We start from the raw sequence: 27,500 nt of genomic DNA on the forward strand, positions 1-27,500 counted from the left end.
CCATGACTCGTCACTACCTCATCTGAACACACAGCAACACAACCATGACTCGTCACCACCTCATCTGAACACACAGCAAAACAACCATGACTCGTCACCACCTCATCTGAACACACAGCAACACAACCATGACTCGTCACCACCTCATCTGAACACACAGCAACACAACCATGACTCGTCACTACCTCATCTGAACACACAGCAACACAACCATGACTCGTCACCACCTCATCTGAACACTCCAGCAACACAACCATGACTCGTCACCACCTCATCTGAACACACAGCAACACAACCATGACTCGTCACTACCTCATCTGAACACACTGCAACACAACCATGACTCGTCAATACCTCATCTGAACACACAGCAACACAACCATGACTCGTCACCACCTCATCTGAACACACAGCAACACAACTATGACTCGTCACTACCTCATCTGAACACACAGCAAAACAAAAGTGTACTTATGGTATCTCTATTTTTATAGAGATACCATACCTCTATAAAATGTACACAGTGTACACATCGAATAACAACACAGCAGACAATAATAATAACACACTAATGTTACATGTCTTCTGTTATTTTCCAGCAGTGATTACTTTACAAAAGGTCTCAATTGTTCATAAATAATGTTGGTTCATGAGCTGGTCACTGAGCTCTCATTGACTCCAGTGCATTCTGCCAAACTTCCGGGTAGTTTGGCTCCCATGAAAGTGTCATGGCGCAGCCCAGTCACGTGAAGACTTCCCTTCCTTCTCAGAGCTTCCTTGGCCTGGCCCAGGAAATTAATCCCAATGCATTTTTCCTCATAGACATTTCATAAAGTATTTATTTAAAGACCTTTTAAGCGTCTTACGAAGCCAACTGTTGTCGTGACAAATCATGACAACAAACACAATATTTTGGACCAAACAAATAATTACAAAGAAGAAAAACAACAAAGAAATTGTTGTAACCTGCCGTTCTTTTCTACTTTCTAATTCTTTGTTTTGGCCCAAAACATTGTGTTTATTGTCATGATTTGTCACGACAAGAGTTGTCTTTGTCCGCTGCGTATAAACGTCTTTAAATAAATACTTTGTGAAAAGTCTATGAGGAAAATGAACGGGGATTTAATTTCCGGGTCTCTCGAGGGGGGGCGGGGCTGCGACGCTCTATAAGACTACTGTATATAAGGTCCCATTTCACAAGTTTACAGAAATGTATATAAAGGAATCTTTTGAAAATAGTATTTCAGTCTCGAGAAAACTCATGAATGGATGAAATATATATTATTTATTGAATTTACAATGTATAAAATATACAATACATTTCTGATGGTTTGACGATGAATTGGATCTGCTTTTTAGGTACTTTGATCAAGCATACAGGGCCTCCGAATCCCCCGTATACCTACACAGCAGATCCAGAGACCTTCCAAACAGTATAGGCCTATTTGGCCATTTGTTTGTAAACAAATCCCAGATGTTTGTAAACAAACACAATTTGGAAACAAACCTGAACTGTTTGTAAACAAACCCAGACATGTTTGTAAACAAACCCATAATGCTTATAAATACACAAACAAACAAAATAAATCCAGAATGTTTGCAAACAGATCCCTGAATGTTTGTAAACAAACACTAAATGTTTGTGAACAAACCCAACATGTCCAACAGAGGGCCATCAGCAGATGAACACTGCCCCCCCCCAACATGAAGTCGTATGCTCACCACGCGTCAAAACACAAGCATTCAAAATGAATGGTTCGCATTAAATAAAAACACGTACATTTCCGAGACCTGAATTAGGCGTCCTACAGACCGCTCCGGTGGTGAGGTGACCACCGCTCCGGTGGTGAGGTGACCACCGCTCCGGTGGTGAGGTGACCACCGCTCCGGTGGTGAGGTGACCACCGCTCCGGTGGTGAGGTGACCACCGCTCCACCACCGGAGCTGAAATAACGTTGAGCGGGGGTGAGTAAAAACAGAGAGAAGGGCGGTGGCGGTGGTTTGCTCTTCACCGCGGCTCAGTGACGTCATGTTGTTGTAGTTCGGTGGTCACCTCACCACCGAAAAGCCAGACTATGAATGAGCCTTTATACTGACACAACATGTAGTCCAGGAAGGAAGGAAGTGAAACCAGTGTCTATGACATCACTGGCACTTTGTAATACTAAACACACACATTTACCCACATGAAAAACACCAGTCTCCTAAACATCACGGGTGTTCTGGGTGTCCCAGAACAACACTGGGTCTACTCACTGAGTTTGGGGACCGGCTGGGTGTCCCAGAACAACACTGGTTCTACTCACTGAGTTTGGGGACCGGCTGGGTGTCCCAGAACAACACTGGGTCTACTCACTGAGTTTGGGGACCGGCTGGGTGTCCCAGAACAACACTGGGTCTACTCACTGAGTTTGGGGACCGGCTGGGTGTCCCAGAACAACACTGGTTCTACTCACTGAGTTTGGGGACCGGCTGGGTGTCCCAGAACAACACTGGGTCTACTCACTGAGTTTGGGGACCGGCTGGGTGTCCCAGAACTGGTACTTGTGTTTGGAGGCCTCGTCGATGCTCTTGGCCGGACCCTGACAGGACAACAGCTCCATGGCTCTCTGGATGTCCTGGAGCTTCTGCATGGGCAGACCTGGGTTCTGTGTGCACGCACACACACACGCACACACACACACGCGCACGCGCACACACACACACACACACACACACACACACACACACACACACACACACACACACACACACACACACACGCACACGCACACGCACACACACGCACACACACACACACACACAGATTATTTAGTCATAATATGGAAACGAGAGCAAGGTAAGCAAGCAAAACAAATATCTCTGTTTTTTTCTGGAACAGGAGAGGGGGGGTGGGGGGGGAGCCTTACAGAGTAAAAGCGGCCATGTCTTCCCGGCACCCCAGAGCTTCTATTTTGAAGGAATGAGAGTCAGAGTCTTGTGTACCTTGATCTCCTGAGAGTCGGAGGCAGAGTCTGATTTGGTTCCTCCTGAGTTCGGCTTCTCCTTTTTTCTCTTCTGTTTCTTCTTCTTCCTTTTGGCCCCCAGGTCTCCCCCCGGACTCCTGCGTGCACGCGCACACGCACACACGCACACACACACACACACACACACACACACACACACGCCTACGTTAGAACAGAAACTAATACAGCTTGTAGATCAATTTACACTTCAGGCATTTAACACACTCTTACTCCAGAGCGATTTACAGTAAGCAAGAATGAAAATAGAATTAAAACATTTGAATACATCAAATAAATAAATAAATTGTCATCATGAATTAATCACACGCAAGCTAAATAAATAGCCTTAACAGTGGGATAATAGTCTATAATGAAACTATAGGCTACGTATGTCTACATCTACATAGATCAGTTCTAGTCTGCAGCAGTACAGTAGGATCAGTACAGTACAGCCATGATGTACGTTATTGTAATGCATATGGCATATGGATGGACTTCATAACGTCTCTTAAGGTCTCTGTCTGTCCTGAATGAATGAATGATGCTCCATAGACAGAGATGGTGACGATGTGCTCTGTGTCTACAGACTAGAGAGTGTATCATAGCTAATGTTGCTAGGCTACTGTGCAGTTACACTCACATTGGTGACCTACCGAATGCAGTGACTCGCTAGAGTGTACGTCGCTGTTTTGCCGTTTATTTATTTGGGGCATATCCCACAGCTAATAGTAATTATAATAATAAACCATGGACGCGTTTAATTTGGTTTAATTTTACACTTTCAAGAGTTCAATTATTGTTAAAACATCTGCATTACTTAATTTACATTTACAAGTCTACAATTAGAGAATGTAGAATAATTGTTATTTTATTTTGATCAAAGTGTGCCTGTTATCTCTCCTAATGTTCCACCAATACAACATGGAACAGTGCACAAGCCACTACATCTTATCTCAACGACGAAGGACATATTCTTTCGTTTTCTATTGAGGCTAAATGTCATCAAATGGTGGTCCGTGGCTTACAGTAGCTATAGGCAGTATAAGCAATATGTCAACTCAAAATTGTAATTCGTTCTTTTGGTATTCAGACAGCCAGCAATGAGTAAAACGCTCCCAAAAAAATGTTTTAAAAGGTCATTAACATTTTGACATATTGCTTATAAAAATAGTATAAATTCCGAAATAAATAACGGACCTTAATAATGAAAAGGGCATGAAAACCACTGACAAAGTCGTGTAACAGCGACCCCTGCCGGTCACAGACTGCGACAGGGTCACCGGTGTGGGCTCAACGTGGCGCCGCTCCTCTCCTCCTCCTCCTCCTCCCCGACACAACAGCCTCCACAGCCGGCCTGTCACAGAGGCTGAGCTACACAGCCCCGGACCCCCCCGGTACCGGTACCGGTACCTGGGGGGGGTCCCTGACTCCCTACCCTATCGTACCGAGCCGGGACCAGAACGCTCACCCCTGCATGTGCTCATTCTCCTCCTCGTTGTCTCCGTCAATCCCGCAGGTGTCCTGGTCGTCCAGCTCCAGGCTCTGCTGGCTGGCTGCAGACTCACTGTCCTCCGCCATGATGGTAGGAAACAACACTGGCGGTGGGGGAACGACGCCACCCAGTGGCTCTGCTGGCTGGCTGCAGTCCTCCGCCATGATGGAAGGATTGATTGATTGATTGATTGAAATATTTATTAAGTTTGCAGAATTACAGTATACATTTCAAGCACAAACTCAATACAAAGACTGTATGTTAACTGTGAGTTATCTGCTGGGCGAAGTACAACAATGTGCAAACACAGCAGCAAGATTTGTGAGTTGCTGTGATAGGAGAAGGATATCAAATGGAACACAACCAACCTAAAGACTAATCATTGTGTATATTCCTGCACTATACCTGCATCGAGTGATCTTGGTACATAGAAGTTGATCTATTGAAGATTCTGACCTTCAAAGTACATCATTTTTGTTTTGATTGTATTGTTGTATTGTTCTTTCTGCTTTGGCAATGTAAACGTATGTTTTCTCATGCCAATAAAGCCCTTTGAATTGAATTGAATTGAGTTGGACGACCCAATTAAGCATTACACTCGTTTACAACAGGGTCCACCATGTTCAATTCATCAAAACATTTAGAGACGTACAAATAGACACTTCTATGTAGTTAAAGAACAGAACAGGAATTCATCATAAAGGAGGTAAAAAGGGAAAAGAAACATAATAGTTAGGGGAAAAGGGGGGGAGAGGCTAAATGTCACCAAGGTCCGTGGCTCAGATGATGAATATATAAATGGGCTTTGACGTGAAAAGGGTTGAAAACCACTGATGTAACTTTAAAGGATCCAGTTTTTTGTTATGCAAAAACTATTTCCATTCGCCTACATCAGGCGTGCCCACACTTTTTAGACTTGAGAGCTACTTTCAAAATGACCAGCTCAACCAGATATACCACCGAAAAATATATATTATATAATATATATATATATATTTATATATATTATCCTATTGCTGAAAATGCTTACATATTATTAGGCAAACACACTTTGGGAATGGGAAATAGAGGGGAATGGAATTTGTAGGGGTTTTGTAAACAACGTTGTAATACTGACGAAAGGCTCTCGAAAACAAAATTATTGCATTGTGGGTTTTGAGCTTCCCTTTTTGACGTCTATTTCGGTGTTTTAAAGAAATACGTTATAGGCTAATTTAGGTATTGAAAAATAGCAGATCTACAATCTCGTGCCGCACTATGAGCTTGTATGTCTGCTATTTTTTAAGAATCGTGAAAAGTGACATGAAAGTATTTGATAACGACTGACATAGAAAAACAGCTTTTTCAAGAAAACAGTCAGGATTTAAGGTCATTACACACTGGCGAATTGGCGACGCGATATATTCGTGCGAATAATTCGCATTAAAAAAAAACACCACATTTTGGTGTTAGCAACATGTTATGCTTTAGCTATTGAAAAATAGCAGATCTACAAGCTCGTAGCGCGCCACCGAGTGGCGCGCTACGAGCTTGTAGGTCTGCTATTTTTGAAAAATCGAAGAACGACTGACATTTTTAGAATCTGATCTCAGGTCAGAATGGGTTATAATCAGACCAGTGTGTGTCCAGTGGAAACCTCGTATGAATCTGATCTCAGGTCAGAATGGGTTAATCAGACCAGTGTGTGTCCAGTGGAAACCTCGTATGAATCTGATCTCAGGTCAGAATGGGTTCATCAGACCAGTGTGTGTCCAGTGGAAACCTGGTATGAATCTGATCTCAGGTCAGAATGGGTTAAATGATATATTTTAGGGGCATGTCATGTGGTCTATACCGGCACAGCCCTGCCCCGTCGGTTTGGGACGACAAAACCAAACCAAACAACTGAATGTATTTCACCACCACGTCCGTCCGTCCGTCGCAACAACCACAAACACAGCTTTCAAATCAAAACACCAAAACGCAAAACACAAACTTTGGCTGTTTATTCAGAATAATAATAATAGACTTCAAATATAACGCAAAGCAATCGACTGGAGTCGTGGGGCGCGCGTCGTGTTCGGAACACATTTGGTGCTTTGCTAGGAGGACACCAAGACGCCATTCACAGCACAGGCTCACATTATGTTGACCGCGCGCACACACACACACACACACACACACACACACACACACACACACACACACACACACACACACACACACACACACACACACACACACACACACACACACACACACACACACACACACACACACACACACACACACACACACACACACACGCACACACACACACGCACACACACACGCTATGATTGACCACACTAGTGGAACCTGGAGGGGCTGCATTAGGGCCGGGCGACTGAACGACGTCATCTTTGCTCATGCAGGACATAAATGGAGAAGCAGGTTATTCTCTATCGTCTTATATTATTATGAGCAAATATACATTCTGGTTCGTCTTAATCCACTCAAATCGTGTCTCATTGAGGCCAGTATTATTAACCGTTCACTTTGTTGTACAACAGCAGTGCTAAAAAAAAAAGATAGTTTTTTAATTCTATAAGCGCAGATGTGCTATTGTTTGCTGCACCCGTTATATATTGAGACTTTGTTTAGTATAAAAGTAGTGTCTAAAATAATAATTTGCAAACCGAGGCAAAAGTCCTATCACCCAGCCCTAGGGGGTGTGTGTGTATATATATATATATATATATATATATATATATATATATGTATGCTGTCACTCCTACGCATAAACACACACACTGATAGCCAGACGCTCCTTTGACATCCATGTACGGTACATGCACACACGCACCATGCGCACGCACACGCACAGTAAAAAGCCCTACGAGCATTGAAATGCATGACCTTCGGTACTCTTCATACATACAATGATTGCATCGGGTCGTATCCTGTATTACGCAACGCTGTACAAAAATAATCACATTCTTTGACTGCAAAACACATTTTGCCTCTCGTTTGGATTGTTGCATGTGGATCGGAAGGCAAGCTGTGTTCACACACGCACACACACACACACAGGTTGCATGGAGGAGTCATCTGGCCCAAAATGCGCCCGGGCGACCCCGTCCAGAAGTGGTCTAGACATCCAAAGTGATTGATTGTGATTGTGATCCGTGTGTTTGAATCACTATACTTGTGATCAGTGATCAGAAACACAGTGTCACATGACTATAGCACACCAACAATAGCAGACACATTTCCACCTTTCAAATTCATTCATAAAAATGGCATCCTGAAATGCTGTTATCCACTCAAGCATAGTAATAGGGGTGTGTGTGTGTGTGTGTGTGTGTGTCTGTCTGCTGGTTGTGTGGATGGACCTTCTCCCTTGGGGGTGTTTGCCACACAGCTGAGGAGGAGGAGGAGGTGAGGGTGGAGTGTAAGGCTGAACAGAGCCATGCTTTCTGTCCACAAGAAGGACGAGGAGAGGAACAGGCACCGTTCCATTTCGGATTCATGAACCATTCGGGATCCGATGTTGTATTGTTTTGTAGTCATCAGGATGATATGGTTACGTCATGTTGTAGTATTGTTTTGTAGTCATCAGGATGATATGGTTACGTCATGTTGTAGTGTTGTTTTGTAGTCATCAGGATGATATGGTTACGTCATGTTGTAGTGTTGTTTTGTAGTCATCAGGATGATATGGTTACGTCATGTTGTAGTATTGTTTTGTAGTCATCAGGATGCTATCGCTACGTCATGTTGTAGTCATTGTTTTGTAGTCATCAGGATGATATTGCTACGTCATGTTGTAGTGTTGTTTTGTAGTCATCAGGATGATATCGCTACGTCATGTTGTAGTGTTGTTTTGTAGTCATCAGGATGATATCGCTACGTCATGTTCTTCCGGAACTTCCTTTTCCCTCAAACCGATTTTTCCTAAATAAAAGCCGCTATTCCTCCGGTTTGGGGGAAAAGGAAGTTCCGTTTGATTGTTCCTGCCTGATGACTACAAATCAATACTACATGACGTAGCGACATCATCCTGATGACTACAAAACAATGACTACAACATGACGTAGCGACATCATCCTGATGACTACAAAACAATGACTACAACATGACGTAGCGATATCATCCGCTCCGGTTCACACAGCACTGTTGGAACAGAGAGTACAGGCTTCCCTCCGAGGTGGAGGCAGCAGGTGGAGTTTGAGGTAGTGCTGCTAAGGGAAAGCTGCTAAGGCTCAGATAAATCAAGTGGAATGAGGTCCATTCTGCCCCCATGGAGCCAAACGGAATGAGGTCCATTCTGCCCCCATGGAGCCAAACGGAATGAGGTCCATTCTGCCCCCATGGAGCCAAACGGTCCATTCTGCCCCATGGAGCCAAACGGTCCATTCTGCCCCATGGAGCCAAACGGTCCATTCTGCCCCCATGGAGCCAAACGGTCCATTCTGCCCCATGGAGCCAAACGGTCCATTCTGCCCCATGGAGCCAAACGGTCCATTCTGCCCCATGGAGCCAAACGGTCCATTCTGCCCCATGGAGCCAAACGGTCCATTCTGCCCCATGGAGCCAAACGGTCCATTCTGCCCCCATGGAGCCAAACGGTCCATTCTGCCCCATGGAGCCAAACGGTCCATTCTGCCCCATGGAGCCAAACGGTCCATTCTGCCCCATGGAGCCAAACGGAATGAGGTCCATTCTGCCCCCATGGAGCCAAACGGAATGAGGTCCATTCTGCCCCATGGAGCCAAACGGTCCATTCTGCCCCATGGAGCCAAACGGCGGTAACTGTGTCGAAGGAATCGATGTGGAGAACCACTTAATACTCTGTTAACCGTATCATTATAATAGTGTTGTGCAGAAAACAGCCCAAGCTCACAGAAACATGTGGCAACGTGCTGTGGCGTCAGCTTGTCTATTTTTATTTATTTTTTAAACGTGTCCTCCCACACAATGGGAACACACCAGGTCTGCCCCCACAATGGGAACACACCAGGTCTACCCCCACAATGGGAACACACCAGGTCGTCCTCCACCACAATGGGAACACACCAGGTCGTCCTCCCCCACAATGGGAACACACCAGGTCTACCCCCACAATGGGAACACACCAGGTCCTCCCCCACAATGGGAACACACCAGGTCCTCCCCCACAATGGGAACACACCAGGTCCTCCCCCACACAATGGGAACACACCAGGTTGTCCTCCCCCACAATGGGAACACACCAGGTCCTCCCCCACACAATGGGAACACACCAGGTTGTCCTCCCCCACAATGGGAACACACCAGGTCCTCCCCCACAATGGGAACACACCAGGTCTTTCCCCCACACAATGGGAACACACCAGGTTGTCCTCCCCCACAATGGGAACACACCAGGTCTACCCCCACAATGGGAACACACCAGGTCTACCCCCACAATGGGAACACACCAGGTCTCCCCCACAATGGGAACACACCAGGTCTTTCCCCACAATGGGAACACACCAGGTTGAAAGCGGGTCAGACTCGCGGCAGTTTGCTAGCATCAGGATCAGAGTAGCTCAACAGCGTTAGTTTAGTGTGTGGATGCATTCATTCATTCAATCATTCATTCATGCATTAAAGGAGAATTCCATGCTAGAATGCTTTCTTATCTTTCTTACCTTTCTTTGTAGTCGTTACGTCCCCATCAAAGAGGTCCAGGTGTTTTTTTGTGCAAAAACTCCTTATTGGCTATTTTCCCTACCATAAGCCCTCAATGAATTGCATTGCATTGAATGGGAATTGAATGGGGCTATGGGGTGTTATGCTTGTTCGGAATTGAATGGGGCTATGGGGTGTTATGCTTGTTCGCTTATTTCCATCGAAAGAAGTAGTAAAGTGTGCCGCTTGGGATAATATTTACATTATGAAGAGAGGATATATACAAAGAAATTATAATTTTGAGCAATGGAAATAAACAAATTAGCACAACAGCCCATAGCCCCATTCAATTCCCATTCAATTCAATGTAATTCATGTAGGGCTTATGGTAGGGGAAACAGCCAATAAGGAGCTTTTGCACCAAATAACACCTGGACCTCTTTGGTGGGGACGTAACGACTACAAAGAAAGGTAAGAAAGCCTTTTAGTATGGAATTCTCCTTTAATGCATGCATTCATTCGGCTCGTTGCAAAAGGCACTTGATAAAACAGGGAAAGTAAACTGTGGTCAAACCTCTGATTGCAAGTAAAACATGTGCAAGTAAGTGTTGCTGGAGTACTAAGGCAGGTAAAAAATAAAATAAAATAAAAAAAGTAAAATGCACTTTATATATATATATTTATAGTATATGGATGAAAAAAAAACAACATTAACCTATCTTGGGAGTAAAATACTTCATATGTTGGCAAAAATCAAAACTATAGTGTACTTTAAAAATCAGACAAAAGACAAAAAATAATAATAATAATAAAAAGGCATCTCAAAGCGACCGTATAAAAGTGATGCATAGCCTTCAGTTCAGAGCAAAAAAACAACAATATCCCAGTCAGTCAGTCAGCCAGTGGTTACAAAACGTAACACGAAACCCCTCCCCCCAAACAAACAAACACTCACACACACGTGTCTCGTCTCTCCCGCGTGTGGAACTATATATCGTAGTGGTATTATTTCCATGGGGTCAGTTTAGTCTAGTGGCGTATCACATTATCTCAGTGAGCTGTGGCGGCGTGCAGCTATAGCGTCATTTCCAACAATCCACCAGCTGTTTAAAAAGAAACAATAATCACACTCGGAAAAGAGACCTGAGGCCTGCTCTTGACGCTTTAAATGTCTGGGTATACACGGTCTCAGTTCCTTCATGGTGGGGGGGGGGCTATTTAATGGCGTTAAACGACAGCAGGGGGCGCTCCTCTCTCCTCTGCCAGGCGCTCTTCTTCTTCTTCTCCTCCTCATCCTCCTCCTCCTCTTCCTCCTCTTCCTCCAGGTCGCCGTGCTCTGCGGTGGCGGCGGCGGTGTGCTCAGTCCTGAGGGGGGGAGGGGGGGAGGAGAGGGGGGAGGACGGGGAGAGGGAGGAGGAGGAGGAGGAGGTGGGGGAGGGGGAGGTGGGGGTGGGGGAGGGGGAGGAGGGCGAGGACGGCACCACCACCACCTCCTCCGGGGCTCCTCCTCCCTGCTCTCCTCCTCCTCCACTCTCTGACGACTTCCTGGTCTTCCCTGATTGGGGGACGCTGGGATCCTCCTCCAGCGAGGGGGGCGATGAGGAGGAGGAGGGGGAGGGGGTGGGGGAGGGGCTCTGGCCGCCGTCGCCCGCCTCAACGTTCTCCAGCTGTGTGTAGGCGGCGCCCGCGGCGGGGGCGGGGCCGCCCTTTGACCCTTTGTCCGAGGAGGAGGAGGAGGAGACCACGTGGTCACCGCTGTCCCTCAGTGCCCTCCGGCGCCCCCCGGTGGCGGGCCTGGTGGGTTGGTTCAGGTCCAGGTCGTTGCCCTTCATCATGAAGCCCTTGGCTCCTCCTCCTCCTCCTCGCCGCCTCCCCCCTTCCCCCCCCCGCGGCGGCGGGCCCCCCCCCGTGGCAGCCCGTAGCCCGCTGCAGGTCGATGTAGGAGTGGCGGATGTGAGCGTTGGAGCGGCCGTCCAGCGACACGAACCAGGCGCGCGGGTGGGGGAGGGGCTTGCCCCCCCGCAGCGCCATCAGGGTCTTCTCGGCGAGCAGCGTGTCCTCGCTGTTCATCTCCACCAGGCCGGCCCCTCCCCCTCCCCCGCCGCCCTCCCCCAGCGCCGCGGGGATGGACAGGGAGCCCGACAGCCCCCCCGACACACCGGGGCCCCCGCGCATCGGGCCCTGGGCCCCCCCTCCCCCTCCTCCTCCCCCCAGGGAGGGGGGGGTGTCGGCGGAGCAGGGGGGCGGGGACTGGCCCCCCCCTCCCGGGGACTGGGGGTGGGAGGCGTTGATCTCCGCCTGCAAAACAGGGTCAGAGAATTTAATTGTGTGGGTTTTATTTTTTGGCATTGTACAAATTATAAAATCACACCTGTGTGAAGTGAGGGGTGCCTATTATCATCATCATCATCATCATCTCGCCAATCACAATTTGCGTCTTGACTTTCTGACTTTAGTAACAGTAACTAAATGCTACACCTGTAGGGTCTAAATGCTACACCTGTACAATTTACAATTTACAATTTAGGCATTTAGCAGACGCTCTTAATCCAGAGCGACTTACATTAAGCAAGAACAAAAGCATGGGAATACATCACATAAAAACATTCATCATGAAACATGCGTAAGCTAAGAAAGTAACAGTGGAATATCTATATAATGAAATTTATACGTATAAACTTTACATATATACTACTATGCTATACATATGTACTATGGCGTGCTATGACTATATACAATGCAATTCTAGTGCTGTCTACATAACATGCTATAAGTCTGTTTCAAATGCTATCTAAGTCTACAGAAGTGCTATCTAGGGTAGAGTAAGTGCTATGGGCCATGATGGAGTCTGAAAAGGTGGGTTTTCAGACTACGGCGGAAGATTGGGAGTGATGCTGCAGTTCTGACTGCCATGGGAAGTGCATTCCACAGTTTTTGAGCCAGAAGGGAGAAGAGTTTGGGACGTGTGGAGCGTTGTCCTGGCGTTTTTAGTGAGGGTACTTCCAGCTTCCCTGCGTTAGCTGATCTGAGTGCGCAGGAGGGTTTGTAGGGTTCAATCATACTTGCAAGATATGGGGGAGCCATACCTTTGGTTGCTTTGAATGCCAGCATCAGAGTTTTGTATTCTGTGCGGGCAGCGACCGGGAGCCAGTGGAGGGAGCGGAGCAGGGGGGAGACATGTGAGAATTTTGGCTGGTTGAAGACCAAGCGAGCTGCGGCATTTTGGATCAGCTGGAGAGGCTTAAGTGCACATGCTGGTAGGCCAGTAAGGAGGGAGTTACAATAGTCAAGTTTTGACAAGACTGTTGTCTGGATTAGGAGCTGGGCTGATTCCTGGGTGAGGAACGGTCTAATTCGTCGTATGTTATAGAGTGTGAACCTACAGGATGGAGTGACAGCTGTGATGTGAGTTTTGAACGAGAGCTGACTGTCCAGGACAACACCAAGATTCCTGGCTGTTGGGACAGACGTTACCAGGGCGTTGTCTACGGAAATAGTTAACTCCCGCATAGGGCAGGACTTAGCTGGGAAGAAGAGAAGCTCAGTCTTGTAGGGTCTAAATGCTACACCTGTAGGGTCTAAATGCTACACCTGTAGGGTCTAAATGCTACACCTGTCTCCAACAGTAACTAAACAGTATACCTGTAGCGTCTCCAGGTCACTCCTCTGGTCCATCTGCAGCAGCAGGGCCTGGCCACAGAGCGGGTGTAACAGTAACTAAACAGTATACCTGTAGCGTCTCCAGGTCACTCCTCTGGTCCATCTGCAGCAGCAGGGCCTGGCCACAGAGCGGGTGCTCGCCGGGCAGGCGCATGTAGTGCGCGGGGATGACCAGTGTGGGGCGCTGCACGCCCCGCGGGTACACGCCCCCTCCCCGCGGCCCCCCGCTCAGCAGGTCCACGGAGGCGCAGCACAGCAGCGGGCCCCCCGGGGGGCCACGGGGCCTCTGCTCCAGGTGGTCCACGGAGCGCGACAGCGGGAAGTCCTGCAGGGGTCTGCCGTCCGCCCCGAGACCCTCCCCCGAGACCCCCACCCTGCTGGGGGAGTGGGGAGGGGAGGAGGAGGAGGGGGGGAGGGGCCCGCCGTTGGGCGGCCCCAGGCCGTCAGAGACCTGGTGGTAGAGAGGGGGGGGGGGGGGGGGGACAGTGAACACCCTGAGTTCTCCGTCCTATGGGACAGTAACGCCCAGCGTTCAGGGCGCCCCCGGATGTTATGCCGGATGTGGATGTAGCAGCTAAATGTAGCCAAAACAGGAGGTAAGAGGAAATCTAACGCGACTAGCGACAATCTCCGTCAAGGGCATCAGACCATGCTAAGTAACAGGACGGAGATCTCCTATTCCTTCAAAATAAAAGCTCTGGGGTGCCGGAAAGACAGTGTGTTTTACTCTGAAACCCACCCCACCCCCCCCTCCCCCCGGAAACAATCCGGAAAATAACCGGAGAAATACTTTGCTAGCTTACATTGCTATCGTTTTAATTCATACGATATACGATCCAAAAAGCTGAGGAGCAGAAATGAAGCGCTAGTAGATCCATCAGATCAAAAACCACGGAGAGCGCCCTGGATCAGGAGAGACGAGGCATCCTTTCTGCCGCGCTAACGGCTAAATCAACGGGAAGCTGATAATGGCCGAGTGTCCGACTGATTTTTTTTTTCTTTTTTTTTTTCTTTTTTTAGGAAAAAATTCAGAATATTCTCCCCTCGTCTGGTATCATTGAGGATGCGCTAGGACGTGAACACACGTCCTAGGGACGGAAACGGTTCACCTAAAAACAACTAGAATCGGCCCATTCCGGCAGACCGGCAGATTCTCAAAGTCAATCGATGGGAATGGGATCGGGAGGCGTTGTGTGTGTGTGTATATATACCTGGTGCACAGAGGTGTTGTGTGTGTATATATATACCTGGTGCACAGAGGTGTTGTGTGTGTGTATATATACCTGGTGCACAGAGGTGTTGTGTGTGTATATATATACCTGGTGCACAGAGGTGTTGTGTGTGTGTATATATACCTGGTGCACAGAGGTGTTGTGTGTGTGTATATATACCTGGTGCACAGAGGTGTTGTGTGTGTGTATATATACCTGGTGCACAGAGGTGTTGTGTGTGTGTATATATACCTGGTGCACAGAGGTGTTGTGTGTGTATATATATACCTGGTGCACAGAGGTGTTGTGTGTGTGTATATATACCTGGTGCACAGAGGTGTTGTGTGTGTATATATATACCTGGTGCACAGAGGTGTTGTGTGTGTGTATATATACCTGGTGCACAGAGGTGTTGTGTGTGTGTATATATACCTGGTGCACAGAGGTGTTGTGTGTGTGTATATATACCTGGTGCACAGAGGTGTTGTGTGTATATATATACCTGGTGCACAGAGGTGTTGTGTGTGTGTATATATATACCTGGTGCACAGAGGTGTTGTGTGTGTGTGTATATATACCTGGTGCACAGAGGTGTTGTGTGTGTGTATATATACCTGGTGCACAGAGGTGTTGTGTGTGTGTATATATACCTGGTGCACAGAGGTGTTGTGTGTGTGTATATATATACCTGGTGCACAGAGGTGTTGTGTGTGTGTATATATACCTGGTGCACAGAGGTGTTGTGTGTGTGTATATATACCTGGTGCACAGAGGTGTTGTGTGTATATATATACCTGGTGCACAGAGGTGTTGTGTGTGTGTATATATACCTGGTGCACAGAGGTGTTGTGTGTGTGTATATATACCTGGTGCACAGAGGTGTTGTGTGTGTGTATATATACCTGGTGCACAGAGGTGTTGTGTGTATATATATACCTGGTGCACAGAGGTGTTGTGTGTGTGTATATATACCTGGTGCACAGAGGTGTTGTGTGTATATATATACCTGGTGCACAGAGGTGTTGTGTGTGTGTATATATACCTGGTGCACAGAGGTGTTGTGTGTGTGTATATATATACCTGGTGCACAGAGGTGTTGTGTGTGTGTATATATACCTGGTGCACAGAGGTGTTGTGTGTGTGTATATATATACCTGGTGCACAGAGGTGTTGTGTGTGTGTATATATACCTGGTGCACAGAGGTGTTGTGTGTGTGTATATATACCTGGTGCACAGAGGTGTTGTGTGTGTGTATATATACCTGGTGCACAGAGGTGTTGTGTGTGTGTATATATATACCTGGTGCACAGAGGTGTTGTGTGTGTGTGTATATATACCTGGTGCACAGAGGTGTTGTGTGTGTGTATATATACCTGGTGCACAGAGGTGTTGTGTGTGTATATATATACCTGGTGCACAGAGGTGTTGTGTGTGTATATATATACCTGGTGCACAGAGGTGTTGTGTGTGTATATATATACCTGGTGCACAGAGGTGTTGTGTGTGTGTATATATACCTGGTGCACAGAGGCGTTGTGTGTGTGTATATATACCTGGTGCACGGAGGAGCACACAGAGGCGTAGGACTGGCGGTAGCCGCGGTCGTCGGAGGCCCCGCCCCCCGAGGCCAGCAGCGCCGCCTTGCAGGGGAAGGTGTCGGTGGACTGGCGGTAGTCCGGGGCGCGGCGGCCCGGCGTCAGGTTGCCCAGAGACGAGGAGCCGTGGCGGCTGCTGGCCGTGGCCAGGGAGCAGCGGCTGTGCTGCGTGGTGGTGGTGGGCAGCAGGTGGTTGCTGGGGTGGTGGTTGTTGTTGCTGCTGGGGTGGTGGTTGTTGTCGTGGTGGTGGTGGTGGTGGTAGGAGGACTGCTTCAGCATGGGCGTGGACGAGTCGGGCTCCGTCACCGTGGTCACCAGCTCCAGCTGCACCTGCACGTCGTTGAGCAGTACCAGAGCACCAGAGTTAGGGGGCAGCGGTGGCCGAACGGTTTTTCGTAGCGGTCTTGATATTATCGGAAGGTCGCTATAGTTCGTATCCCCGGACCGGCACGTTAAAATTACCACCGCTGAAGTGCCCTTTATGGACAAGGCATTGAAACCTCTACCATGAAATGTTCTATGAGCAGGGCCTGGCTGTAAACAAGTTATTGAGCTTAGTCCAGTTACCCTGGGTAAACATAGTACCTTTCCTTAGTCCAGTTACCCTGGGTAAACATGGTACCTTTCCTTTCCTTAGTCCAGTTACCCTGGGTAAACATATATAGTACCTTTCCTTTCCTTAGTCCAGTTACCCTGGGTAAACATAGTACCTTTCCTTTCCTTAGTCCAGTTACCCTGGGTAAACATATATAGTACCTTTCCTTTCCTTAGTCCAGTTACCCTGGGTAAACATAGTACCTTTCCTTTCCTTAGTCCAGTTACCCTGGGTAAACATAGTACCTTTCCTTTCCTTAGTCCAGTTACCCTGGGTAAACATAGTACCTTTCCTTTCCTTAGTCCAGTTACCCTGGGTAAACATAGTACCTTTCCTTTCCTTAGTCCAGTTACCCTGCAGGGTAAACATAGTACCTTTCCTTTCCTTAGTCCAGTTACCCTGGGTAAACATAGTACCTTTCCTTTCCTTAGTCCAGTTACCCTGGGTAAACATAGTACCTTTCCTTTCCTTAGTCCAGTTACCCTGGGTAAACATAGTACCTTTCCTTTCCTTAGTCCAGTTACCCTGGGTAAACATAGTACCTTTCCTTTCCTTAGTCCAGTTACCCTGGGTAAACATAGTACCTTTCCTTTCCTTAGTCCAGTTACCCTGGGTAAACATGGTACCTTTCCTTTCCTTAGTCCAGTTACCCTGGGTAAACATAGTACCTTTCCTTTCCTTAGTCCAGTTACCCTGGGTAAACATAGTACCTTTCCTTTCTTTTTTGCGATGGGGAGCCCAAGTGTGGCAATTGTTTTTTTGCATAAATCGCCATAATCGTTTTCATGTTTTCACGTTCAAATGTTCCCAAATGTGCAAAGTAGTGTTGTAAGCTTGTAGAGCAGCTATTTCTGCTATTTAAAAAATAAAAATGTCAAAGTATAAAATGATTAAATGTGTCAGTAACTTCTGTGTACAATACTTATTTTTAAGTTATTTGTCCAATTTGCTCCGTGCAATTTGTGATTGTGACGCAAATAAATTGTATTATGTTCAACGCCAAAAAAACACAACGATATGTTTTTTTCGTCATGTGAAAGCAGGGAATCCGAGCTTCAAATGGACATATTGGTTGTTCAGTTTGACCCACCAGTTTTGGAGATATGGCTTATAGAGTAACGTCTTGCAGAGATTGAGAAAACAGGCTTCAAAGGTTCACTTCTGTGGTCTCTAACATTACACCTACAGTAGCTACATGTTTAAGCATTTATTTCATATTTACACGTCTTCTGTGGTCTCTAACATTACACCTAGCTACATGTTTAAGCATTTATTTCATATTTACATGTCTTCTGTGGTCTCTAACATTACACCTAGCTACATGTTTAAGCATTTAAACATGTAGCTAGAGTCTGCCTGTGCTATTAACTCATTTTGTCAAATCTGGTCACACATGTGTAATGGTGCAGTCCTATTGGTCAGTCAGGTGGTCAGTGTGTAATGGTGCAGTCCTATTGGTCAGTCGGTGTGTAATGGTGCAGTCCTATTGGTCAGTCAGTGTGTAATGGTGCAGTCCCATTGGTCAGTACCTCACTGCTGAGGAGGTCGAGGTGTGACATGGAGGTGGCCTGGTCTCTCTTACTGCCGTCCAATGAGGTCACGGTCAGCTTGTGACGAGACCCTCTGGGCGTGAGACACCGACGCCTGTGAGAGAGAGAGAGAGAGGACAGGGTCAGCTTGTGACGAGACCCTCTGGGCGTGAGACACCGACGCCTGTGGGAGAGAGAGAGAGAGAGAGAGAGAGGACAGGGTCAGCTTGTGACGAGACCCTCTGGGCGTGAGACACCGACGCCTGTGAGAGAGAGAGAGAGAGAGAGAGAGAGAGAGAGAGAGAGAGAGAGAGAGAGACTGACTACCTGTCAGTGGGGAGTGTTTGTTAAAGGGACACTTCACCCTTTTTGCAAAAAAATATATGTTAATGATGTTTAGAAGCTTTAGAACACTTTCCTGGGGGTATTTATGTGTGTAATAATATGTGGTTTTAGATATTTTAGATTGTAGCAGTGAGCCTGTTGTCTCTGATGTCATGGACACTGGGCTCACTTCCTTCCTGGACTACATGTTGTCTCAGTAAGACAGCTCTCCCCCCTATCCACAAGGAGGAGCAGTGCACCAAAAAAATATGGGAATTGTAGTCCAGGAAGGTAGTGAGACCAGTGTCCATGACATCAGAGACAACAGGCTCACTGCTACAATCTAAAATATCTAAAACCACATATTACACACATAAATACCGCCAGGAAAGTGATCTAAAGCTTCTAAACGTCATTAACATATATTTTTTTGCAAAAAGGGTGAAGTGTCCCTTTAAACGTTGTTTAATGCAATCAGATATGATTTCTCTGTTTGGATGTACAGTAGGGGCTGTCGAGGCCATAAAGTAGTGTTTTGCCACTCGGTAGGCGATGACCTGCAAATGATCGCATTCTGGATTAGTTTTTCCGTCCAGGAACCGGCTTCAGACACACCTCCATCCTCAGGAGACTGGGCTCAGAAACGGAACCCGTTCCTAACTCGGCGTTAGGAACCCGTTGCGACCGCATGGCCTTCATGCCGACGTCGACTCCCAGGCAGGGTTCGAACCCTTCACAACCTTCCCCGTGAAAGGCATAAAGCTCTAACCGCCACACATGATATCTATCGGTCATAATATCATAATCGTGCACCCCTACTGTGAAGGTGTATTACCTGCAGTAGCAGAGCAGCACACAGAGTGAAGGTGTTACCGTATTACCTGCAGTAGCAGAGCAGCACACAGAGTGAAGGTGTTACCGTATTACCTGCAGTAGTAGAGCAGCACACAGAGTGAAGGTGTTACCGTATTACCTGCAGTAGCAGAGCAGCACACAGAGTGAAGGTGTTACCGTATTACCTGCAGTAGCAGAGCAGCACACAGAGTGAAGGTGTTACCGTATTACCTGCAGTAGCAGAGCAGCACACAGAGTGAAGGTGTTACCGTATCACCTGCAGTAGCAGAGCAGCACACAGAGTGAAGGTGTTACCGTATTACCTGCAGTAGCAGAGCAGCACACAGAGTGAAGGTGTTACCGTATTACCTGCAGTAGCAGAGCAGCACACAGAGTGAAGGTGTTACCGTATTACCTGCAGTAGCAGAGCAGCACACAGAGTGAAGGTGTTACCGTATTACCTGCAGTAGCAGAGCAGCACACAGAGTGAAGGTGTTACCGTATTACCTGCAGTAGCAGAGCAGCACACAGAGTGAAGGTGTTACCGTATTACCTGCAGTAGCAGAGCAGCACACAGAGTGAAGGTGTTACCGTATTACCTGCAGTAGCAGAGCAGCACACAGAGTGAAGGTGTTACCGTATTACCTGCAGTAGCAGAGCAGCACACAGAGTGAAGGTGTTACCGTATTACCTGCAGTAGCAGAGCAGCACACAGAGTGAAGGTGTTACCGTATTACCTGCAGTAGCAGAGCAGCACACAGAGTGAAGGTGTTACCGTATTACCTGCAGTAGCAGAGCAGCACACAGAGTGAAGGTGTTACCGTATTACCTGCAGTAGCAGAGCAGCACACAGAGTGAAGGTGTTACCGTATTACCTGCAGTAGTAGAGCAGCACACAGAGTGAAGGTGTTACCGTATTACCTGCAGTAGTAGAGCAGCACACAGAGTGAAGGTGTTACCGTATCACCTGCAGTAGCAGAGCAGCACACAGAGTGAAGGTGTTACCGTATTACCTGCAGTAGCAGAGCAGCACACAGAGTGAAGGTGTTACCGTATTACCTGCAGTAGTAGAGCAGCACACAGAGTGAAGGTGTTACCGTATTACCTGCAGTAGCAGAGCAGCACACAGAGTGAAGGTGTTACCGTATTACCTGCAGTAGCAGAGCAGCACACAGAGTGAAGGTGTTACCGTATTACCTGCAGTAGTAGAGCAGCACACAGAGTGAAGGTGTTACCGTATTACCTGCAGTAGCAGAGCAGCACACAGAGTGAAGGTGTTACCGTATCACCTGCAGTAGCAGAGCAGCACACAGAGTGAAGGTGTTACCGTATTACCTGCAGTAGTAGAGCAGCACACAGAGTGAAGGTGTTACCGTATTACCTGCAGTAGTAGAGCAGCACACAGAGTGAAGGTGTTACCGTATTACCTGCAGTAGCAGAGCAGCACACAGAGTGAAGGTGTTACCGTATTACCTGCAGTAGCAGAGCAGCACACAGAGTGAAGGTGTTACCGTATCACCTGCAGTAGTAGAGCAGCACACAGAGTGAAGGTGTTACCGTATTACCTGCAGTAGCAGAGCAGCACACAGAGTGAAGGTGTTACCGTATTACCTGCAGTAGCAGAGCAGCACACAGAGTGAAGGTGTTACCGTATTACCTGCAGTAGCAGAGCAGCACACAGAGTGAAGGTGTTACCGTATCACCTGCAGTAGCAGAGCAGCACACAGAGTGAAGGTGTTACCGTATTACCTGCAGTAGCAGAGCAGCACACAGAGTGAAGGTGTTACCGTATTACCTGCAGTAGCAGAGCAGCACACAGAGTGAAGGTGTTACCGTATTACCTGCAGTAGCAGAGCAGCACACAGAGTGAAGGTGTTACCGTATTACCTGCAGTAGCAGAGCAGCACACAGAGTGAAGGTGTTACCGTATTACCTGCAGTAGCAGAGCAGCACACAGAGTGAAGGTGTTACCGTATTACCTGCAGTAGCAGAGCAGCACACAGAGTGAAGGTGTTACCGTATTACCTGCAGTAGCAGAGCAGCACACAGAGTGAAGGTGTTACCGTATTACCTGCAGTAGCAGAGCAGCACACAGAGTGAAGGTGTTACCGTATTACCTGCAGTAGCAGAGCAGCACACAGAGTGAAGGTGTTACCGTATTACCTGCAGTAGCAGAGCAGCAGACAGAGTGAAGGTGGTATTACCGTATTACCTGCAGTAGTAGAGCAGCACACAGAGTGAAGGTGTTACCGTATTACCTGCAGTAGCAGAGCAGCACACAGAGTGAAGGTGTTACCGTATTACCTGCAGTAGTAGAGCAGCAGACACAGCAGACAGAGCAGGATGACGGCCATTCCTCCCAGGATGGCCAGCAGGAACACCGTGTGGTACATACTGATGTCCTGGGACTCCACGGGACCTGGGGGGGGCAATTTACAATTAAGATGACTTGTAGATCTGTTATTTTTCAATAGCTAAAGCATTAGCATAATGCTAACACCAAAAGGGGATCTCGCCCAAAAAATGGGTTAAGTAGAATTTGATGCCGATCCTTTTGTACTTTTGTACATTTTGAATTATGGAACATGGATATTATACTATAGATGTATGTACGACTTGTAGAACATACATGTGGAGGTGTGTGTTGGGGGGGGTTACCTGGGTGCAGAGGAGACATGGCCACCACCCAGTATCCAAGCTGTGGAGCGATGTAAGTCACACTGAGATGCTGCCCGTCTCTGTGGACAGAACCCAGGCTGCTCTTCAACCAGGCACCTGTAGGGACACACACACACACACACACACACACACACACACAGGCACACAGGCACACACCACACACACACACACACACACACACACACACACACACACACACACACACACACAGTTCAGTATTCATTAGGCATCTTCATTGAATGCAGGAGTTAATTGTATGGACGTCGTCCATCCATGCTTATAAACAAGAGTTAGTATTGATGAATCTCCTAATCTTCTTCTGCCGTAGTCTGAAAACCCACCTCTTCAGACTCCATGTATTTCTTTACAACATTTCCTAGCGATTTATTATTTTATTCTTTACTGTAGTCCTACTAAACCCCAAGAAATTACATCTGGCCACGAAAGATCACAAGATCTACTGAATGTGACAAACTGACATATTGAGCCTATACACACACAGTATAAGCCTTCCCCCAGTAGGATACCTTCACATTCAGTAGATCCTGTGATCTTCTGTGGCCAGATGTAATTTCCTGGGGTTTATTAGGACTCTAGTAAATAATAAAATAATAAATTGCTATAACATTTTGTAAAAAAAATACATATTTAGCCCCATGCTTGAATGCCCCCCCCCTGTCAAAAACAGCTAAAATCCCTAAAACGACAGAAAGCAGCAAATGTAAAAAAAAATAATAATAACTTATATTTTACTTTCTCTAATAACGACCTAAAACATGAAAAAAACTAAAGTTGTCCTTTAGCACTTAATCTAGACATTCTACAGTGTATACACATAATAGTTTCATTAGGTAGATATTCCACTGTTACGGTCCTAGCTTACGTTTGGTTCATGATGACCATTGTCCATGACTGTATTTGATGTTTTTCTTCTTGCTTACTGTAAATCGCTCTGGATTAAGAGCGTCTGATAAATGCCTACATTGTGAATTGATGAGGTTCTGCTGACCTCGGTAAACATGTCTACAGTAAAGGGATCTTCAGATTGTTTTAACTTAAGCTGTATGAAATACTTGCCATTAATACAGTGTTTGCGACTGTATTAATTGATTGCCAGAGTCCCGTGGTGGGAGTTCTGCTCTGGTTTTGGTCAATATTAAGTAGTTCCGGTCATTTTGTGGGGGCCACGCAGTAAAAGTAAATTACTCACAAAACCAACGTCATTTTTATATTGTTGACCTATTTCTAAAATATTAGCACAACTTCCGTTCAACATGGAACTATTTTTTGGGGCGTAGTGATATGGACACAAACAACATAGTTCCATGTGAGAGAGGGGTCAAACTCTTAATATTGACCAAAACCAGAGCAGAACTCCCACCACGGGACTCAACCAATCAGAACCACCAGAGCAGAACTCCCTCCCACCACGGGACTCGGGCAATCAATGAATACAGTTGCAACCACTATATCAATGGCAAGTATTTTATACAACTTAAGTACAAAATATCTGAACTATCCCTTTAAGTGAAGAAAAGGCTGTAGACTCAAAGCCATTAAATTATTATTTTAAAGGTTTTCTTCAGGGATCAAATTGATCAATCCCTAAAGACAACCTTTTTCTCTAGTTTCTCCTCATTGATACACTATGATGTCATGTTCATTTATCAAGTAATCCCGTGGTTTTGGCTGATGTTTAGTTTGGAGGAATTGTGAAAATGCTCTTCCTTAAATAAAATGTTTTATAGTCCATAGTACAGAAGTGGTGCTTGTCAAAGAACAGATCTACAAGCTCACACAACACTCACGCAATGTGACACGTTAGCTTGTAGAGCGGATCTTTTTGACAAGCAACACCCTTGTTGTATACAAGATACATATTGTATACGTTGTTTTAAGCATTATTGAGTGGTGCTCAATATTTCATGTCAAGAACCCCAAAAATTATATGTAATTGGCCACTGTTGCCTGCTAATGAGAGAGAGAGAGAGAGAGAGAGAGAGAGAGAGAGAGCTGCACTGTTGCCTGCTAATGAGAGAGAGAGAGACGAGAGAGAGAGAGAGAGAGAGAGATTGTGCTGCACTGTTGCCTGCTAATGAGAGAGAGAGAGAGAGAGAGAGAGAGAGCTGCACTGTTGCCTGCTAATGAGAGAGAGAGAGAGAGAGAGAGAGAGAGAGAGAGCTGCACTGTTGCCTGCTAATGAGAGAGAGAGAGAGAGAGAGAGAGAGAGAGAGAGATTGTGCTGCACTGTTGCCTGCTAATGAGAGAGAGAGAGAGAGAGAGAGAGAGCTGCACTGTTGCCTGCTAATGAGAGAGAGAGAGAGAGAGAGAGAGAGAGAGAGAGAGAGAGAGAGAGCTGCACTGTTGCCTGCTAATGAGAGAGAGAGAGAGAGAGAGAGGGGAGAGCTGCACTGTTGCCTGCTAATGAGAGAGAGAGAGATTGTGCTGCACTGTTGCCTGCTAATGAGAGAGAGAGAGAGAGAGAGAGAGAGCTGCACTGTTGCCTGCTAATGAGAGAGAGAGAGAGAGAGAGAGAGAGAGGGAGAGCTGCACTGTTGCCTGCTAATGAGAGAGAGAGAGATTGTGCTGCACTGTTGCCTGCTAATGAGAGAGAGAGAGAGAGAGAGAGAGAGAGAGAGAGAGAGCTGTAATGAAATCACACGGGTGTGATTTATTTTTTACAACCGACAGCTGACGTCTCCTATTGGCTAAAAATAAAGCCACTTCCAACACAGCAACATAACGACCCTGATGACATGCATGCAGCTGTCGTGTGTGTGTGTGTGTGTGTGTGTGTGTGTGTGTGTGTGTGTGAGTGTGTGTGTGTTGTGTGTGTATCACTGAAGCTATGTCAGTGATTCAGGGTTCAGCTCTGTGATTGGCTCTCTGGGGATGTGCATGGTTGGAATATTTTTTTTCTAAAACATTTATCCCACGATAGTCGTAGCCCATGTTTCACCCGAGTGTCAACGATCTAATGTAATCCTGGGCGCTACACTTCCATCTGCCAACCTGGGGGAGAGCCAACGGACTGGCCTCATGCTTCCTTCTATGCATGAGGAGTCCAAGCTGCTTCTTTTCACCTCAGGTTCAGGTTCAGGTTTATTTGTCATGTGTATAGATACAATGGAAATTATTTAGCTCAGAGCACTCTCAGTCTTACATACACAGGACATAAACAAACACTCTATAGTGCAAGAAAAAGACAAAACAAAGTGAAGTGACCAAAACAGTTCAAGGTCAGCTGTTCAGCTGACTGCCTGGGGGTAGAAACTGTTACCTGAGACGGGCGGTGAGAGATTTGATGCTCTGGTAGCGTTTTTTGGAAGGGAGTGGTTTTGAACAGGGTATTTGCGGGGTGGCTGGTGTCTTCCATGATGTTGTGGGCTTTTTTCATACAACGAGTTTCCCCCCGGCCGGACGTAGCGCGTGGAAGGAACACGTCATTCCGACCAGTTCCTTTCCCCTCCATCAGGCACCCCGATCTACAAGCTCGTAGCGCGCTACGAGCTTGTAGGTCTGCTATTTTAGAAAAATCGAAGAGAGACTGACATAGAAACATAAGTAAGTAGCCTTGCCGAGCCATGAGGCCCACAGGGCAGGAGCCTATCTCCTGTTTCTGTAGCCATGAGGCCCATAGGGCAGGAGCCTATCTCCTGTTTCTGTAGCCATGAGGCCCATAGGGGCAGGAGCCTATCTCCTGTTTCTGTAGCCATGAGGCCCATAGGGCAGGAGCCTATCTCCTGTTTCTCGTAGCCATGAGGCCCATAGGGCAGGAGCCTATATCCTGTTTCTGTAGCCATGAGGCCCATAGGGCAGGAGCCTATCTCCTGTTTCTGTAGCCATGAGGCCCATAGGGCAGGAGCCTATCTCCTGTTTCTGTAGCCATGAGGCCCATAGGGACAGGAGCCTATCTCCTGTTTCTGTAGCGTGAGGCAGCTTGATGTACAAGTACACCCCCTGGACATGACGCTAGTATGTCACAGGGACTTACCCCCAATCCAACCCTTGATGCTGAGTGTCAAGCAGGGAGGCACTGGGTCCCATTTTTACAGTCTTTGGTATGACGCGGCCGGGATCGAACCCCGACCTCCCGGTCTCAGGGCGGACACTCCAACCACAAGGCCACTGAGCTGGACACAGAAACATAGCTTTTTCATAAAACTGTCAGGATGTAGAAGGCATTTTTAGAATCTGATCTCAGGTCAGAATGGGTTAAATAAAAACAATAGACAGACCATGATCCCTTATGCATATAGCTCAGAGTCCTGTATAGTACAGTATACAGTCATATGGCTCAGAGTCCTGTATAGTACAGTATACAGTCATATGGCTCAGAGTCCTGCGTACAGTATGAGCACTGAGACAGATTCCAGGCAAGCCTAGACGCAGTATGACAGTTAATGACCCCAACACGGTTCATATCCAGAGTCCACCACCAGGAGGCGCCAATACACCAATATCCCAGCCAGACGGGAGGGGACACAACAGACAGCAGTCACAACAGTGTCTGACTCAGGGGGGGGGGGGGGGGGGGCAGTCAGACAGATATTTAACCAGGGGGGCAGTCAGACAGATATTTAACCAGGGGGGCAGTCAGACAGATATTTAACCAGGGGGGCAGTCAGACAGATATTTAACCAGGGGGGCAGTCAGACAGATATTTAACCAGGGGGGCAGTCAGACAGATATTTAACCAGGGGGGCAGTCAGACAGATATTTAACCAGGGGGGCAGTCAGACAGATATTTAACCAGGGGGGCAGTCAGACAGATATTTAACCAGGGGGGCAGTCAGACAGATATTTAACCAGGGGGGCAGTCAGACAGATATTTAACCAGGGGGGGCAGTCAGACAGATATTTAACCAGGGGGGCAGTCAGACAGATATTTAACCAGGGGGGCAGTCAGACAGATATTTAACCAGGGGGGCAGTCAGACAGATATTTTGTGAAGCCACTAAG

The 27,500-nt window shown here is 47.0% G+C and overlaps 2 protein-coding genes across 2 annotated transcripts in view; both read right to left on the bottom strand.

Moving 5' to 3' along the window:
* The window catches only part of nmt2 (N-myristoyltransferase 2), a 13,515-nt gene extending 8,931 nt beyond the window's left edge, over nt 1-4,584 (bottom strand). Inside the window, exons 1-3 of the mRNA XM_080768627.1 lie at nt 4,474-4,584; nt 2,986-3,103; nt 2,507-2,648 (exon numbers count right to left, since the gene is read on the bottom strand). Coding sequence (XP_080624753.1) covers nt 2,507-2,648; nt 2,986-3,103; nt 4,474-4,583 — 370 coding nt within the window. The 5' untranslated portion in view covers nt 4,584. The remainder of the gene's footprint in view (nt 1-2,506; nt 2,649-2,985; nt 3,104-4,473) is intronic.
* A 6,740-nt stretch (nt 4,585-11,324) lies between these two features.
* Nucleotides 11,325-27,500, bottom strand: part of fam171a1 (family with sequence similarity 171 member A1) — a gene marked incomplete at its 3' end in the record, with an annotated part of 46,607 nt that continues 30,431 nt past the window's right edge. The window contains exons 6-12 of the mRNA XM_080767292.1: nt 22,518-22,634; nt 22,164-22,278; nt 18,702-18,816; nt 16,536-16,907; nt 13,841-14,221; nt 12,011-12,408; nt 11,325-11,976 (exon numbers count right to left, since the gene is read on the bottom strand). Coding sequence (XP_080623418.1) covers nt 11,325-11,976; nt 12,011-12,408; nt 13,841-14,221; nt 16,536-16,907; nt 18,702-18,816; nt 22,164-22,278; nt 22,518-22,634 — 2,150 coding nt within the window. The remainder of the gene's footprint in view (nt 11,977-12,010; nt 12,409-13,840; nt 14,222-16,535; nt 16,908-18,701; nt 18,817-22,163; nt 22,279-22,517; nt 22,635-27,500) is intronic.

Source organism: Protomyctophum bolini (assembly GCF_963924005.1).
Source record: "Protomyctophum bolini genome assembly, chromosome: 7".
In the NCBI taxonomy this organism is placed as follows: Eukaryota; Metazoa; Chordata; class Actinopteri; order Myctophiformes; family Myctophidae; genus Protomyctophum; species Protomyctophum bolini.